Source organism: Phanerochaete carnosa (assembly GCF_000300595.1).
Source record: "Phanerochaete carnosa HHB-10118-sp unplaced genomic scaffold PHACAscaffold_992, whole genome shotgun sequence".
Classification (NCBI taxonomy): Eukaryota; Fungi; Basidiomycota; class Agaricomycetes; order Polyporales; family Phanerochaetaceae; genus Phanerochaete; species Phanerochaete carnosa.
In genome coordinates this window covers 1-2,197 of record NW_006768619.1, presented here as the reverse complement: position 1 = coordinate 2,197, position 2,197 = coordinate 1, and the positions used below count along the sequence as shown (strand labels likewise).

Genomic DNA, 2,197 nt, shown 5'->3' with positions numbered 1-2,197 from the left:
CCCACGCTTCGAGTCTCCATGTGCAAATATATGACACCCAGAGTGGTACAGTGTGGCGTCATAAAGCAGCCGGTTGGAGATCTTGAGGCCGCGAGCTACTGCGAGCAAGGGCATGGGAATGATCCAGATAATTAGATAGCGGAGTTTAAGATGAGCTGCAATACACCCTGCTCTTCTCTTGCCGCTCTCCCGGGAACACAGTCTTCTCACCACTCAAGGAATGCACGTAAATCGGATTTTATACAATGCTGACTGATAGTGCCCGCCACTGGCGACCACGCATCGCCTCGCAAAGCCAAACATGATTTGTTGCTGCTGCTCAAATGTGGTCGCCATTGGCGGTCGCTCTATGTCGGCGGCAACACCACGCCGTCATACACGTACATTTAATTAATTCACGTACTGTAATTCAGCCGTTATTAACGATCGTCTGCGACCTGCGAAGATGCGCTGCTCATGCGCGTGGCGGCTGCTTACTTCCGATCGGGAAAATCAAAGAATACGCCACAGTGTTCTCGGCCGGTGCAGGGCGACCAGTGGAGGTATGTTTCTTACACCTGTGGATCAAGCTGCGTTGTTTGTTGTCACTGTACAGATGCAGTCAACACCGCTTAAATACGGTTTACTGAGTAATAACACGGGACACGGTGAATGCTGGTGGCGTGTGCTGATGCTACCCTCTGCATCTATGCTTTGACAGAGCCAGGAACAGGCGCGTTGTTTAGTTCGTGTGCGAGTGGCGTCTACGGCTCGCGCTGATTGTGGCTGCCACTAGTGCTCGCCACTGCTACCATACGCTTAATATTACGTGGTTTTCACAATTTTTTCTCAGCCACTCTCGCTTATCATTCCTTGTCGTGCTTCGCCCATCATGTCCGTCACCTCGACCCTTGATTTCTTTTTCTCCCCGAGTATATACATACTGCCGTCCCGCATATATTTTCCCTATTTTCTGTTCTACTCACAAGTATGCAAGCCATTCGCTCTCTTCGCCCGCTGCCTTTCACTCCTTTCGATGCCGATGTCCAGCTTGGCTGGTCTCCTTCCGCCGATCGACCGAGTTTTGACTGGTGGCCTGGAGTCACTCGTCGCATCAAGTGCCACAACCGCGTGGAATACGACGCAATGCGCGCGTTCATCGACTCTCGCACTCTTTCCCAGCGAGCACAGTCACACGACATTTCCACTACCTCAGGACTCGGTTTTCGGCGTGTTTATGTCAACACCTATCTCAGTCAATATGAGAATGTCTTTGCCAAACTGGACGGTAGTTGGCGAGGGCTCCTGTGCGAAGGAGACTTCATATCCCTATGGATGGGCCGCCGCCGCTCTCGCCCTCAGCGCACATGGATCAACTTAGTGGGGCAGATAGTTCGATTCAAGGTGTTCTGGGATGGTCATGTCACAGTTGAAGTCTGTGGATCACGTGTCGGCTGGGAACTCACCGTATTCCTTACCTTCCGCATTCGCGACATCTCACCGCCATCTGCCATTGCTTCTCCGGCATGGAAGTGGACTGCCACCCCGCGCACAAAATATATCAGACGTCCTGCCCCGCTTCCTCTGCCCCCGCGCCAACGAGCCTTACAGCCCACGACGGCTTCCGACCACGCTGAGCACGCCGCGCTCGCTCCCTCAGGCGCTGTCTTCGACATGGAAGTATTCGGTGTTGCACCTGCGTTCAGGCTACACTAATAGCACCAATCGTACGTTCTCCGGGTTCGACTTTCGTTATTGGTCTCACGTGTCTTACCTGGATCACTCGACTTCTTATTCATGTCGTACAAATCACGCTCTTTTATTTTGCCCGCCTTTTCTCATAGTTATGAGGACTAGTAGGGGTCGGCAGGGGTCGAATTAGACGCCGCTCCATCCACAAGTGCTCATTAGCACCGGTGTGAGAGAGTACGCGCTCTGGGCGGATATTGTGCACCGACTCACTTGCCCGGATGCTGTACACATGCATCCACAAGAACGCACACGCTCTGGGCGGACACTATGAACCGACTCGCCACAGCGCTGTGGTCTGGATTAGTGGCCAACACGCACATGCTCTGGGTGGATACCGTCTGCCCAGTCACTCACCGCGGTGACGTGTACAGCATCTGGTGACGGGCACACGCTCTGGGCGGATGCCGTGCACATAGTCACTCATCTCTGGCGCTGTGCACAGCATCTGGTGACGGCACACGCTCTT

General features: G+C 53.7%; 1 protein-coding gene across 1 annotated transcript; it reads left to right on the top strand.

The window, feature by feature from the left end:
* Positions 1–969: 969 nt before the first annotated feature.
* PHACADRAFT_203274 (uncharacterized protein) lies at positions 970–1,695 on the top strand (the record flags this gene model as incomplete). Its single annotated transcript, XM_007403305.1, has 1 exon — positions 970–1,695. The coding sequence occupies one exon, from the start codon at positions 970–972 to the stop codon at positions 1,693–1,695; it is 726 nt and encodes a 241-aa protein (XP_007403367.1).
* Positions 1,696–2,197: the final 502 nt, after the last annotated feature.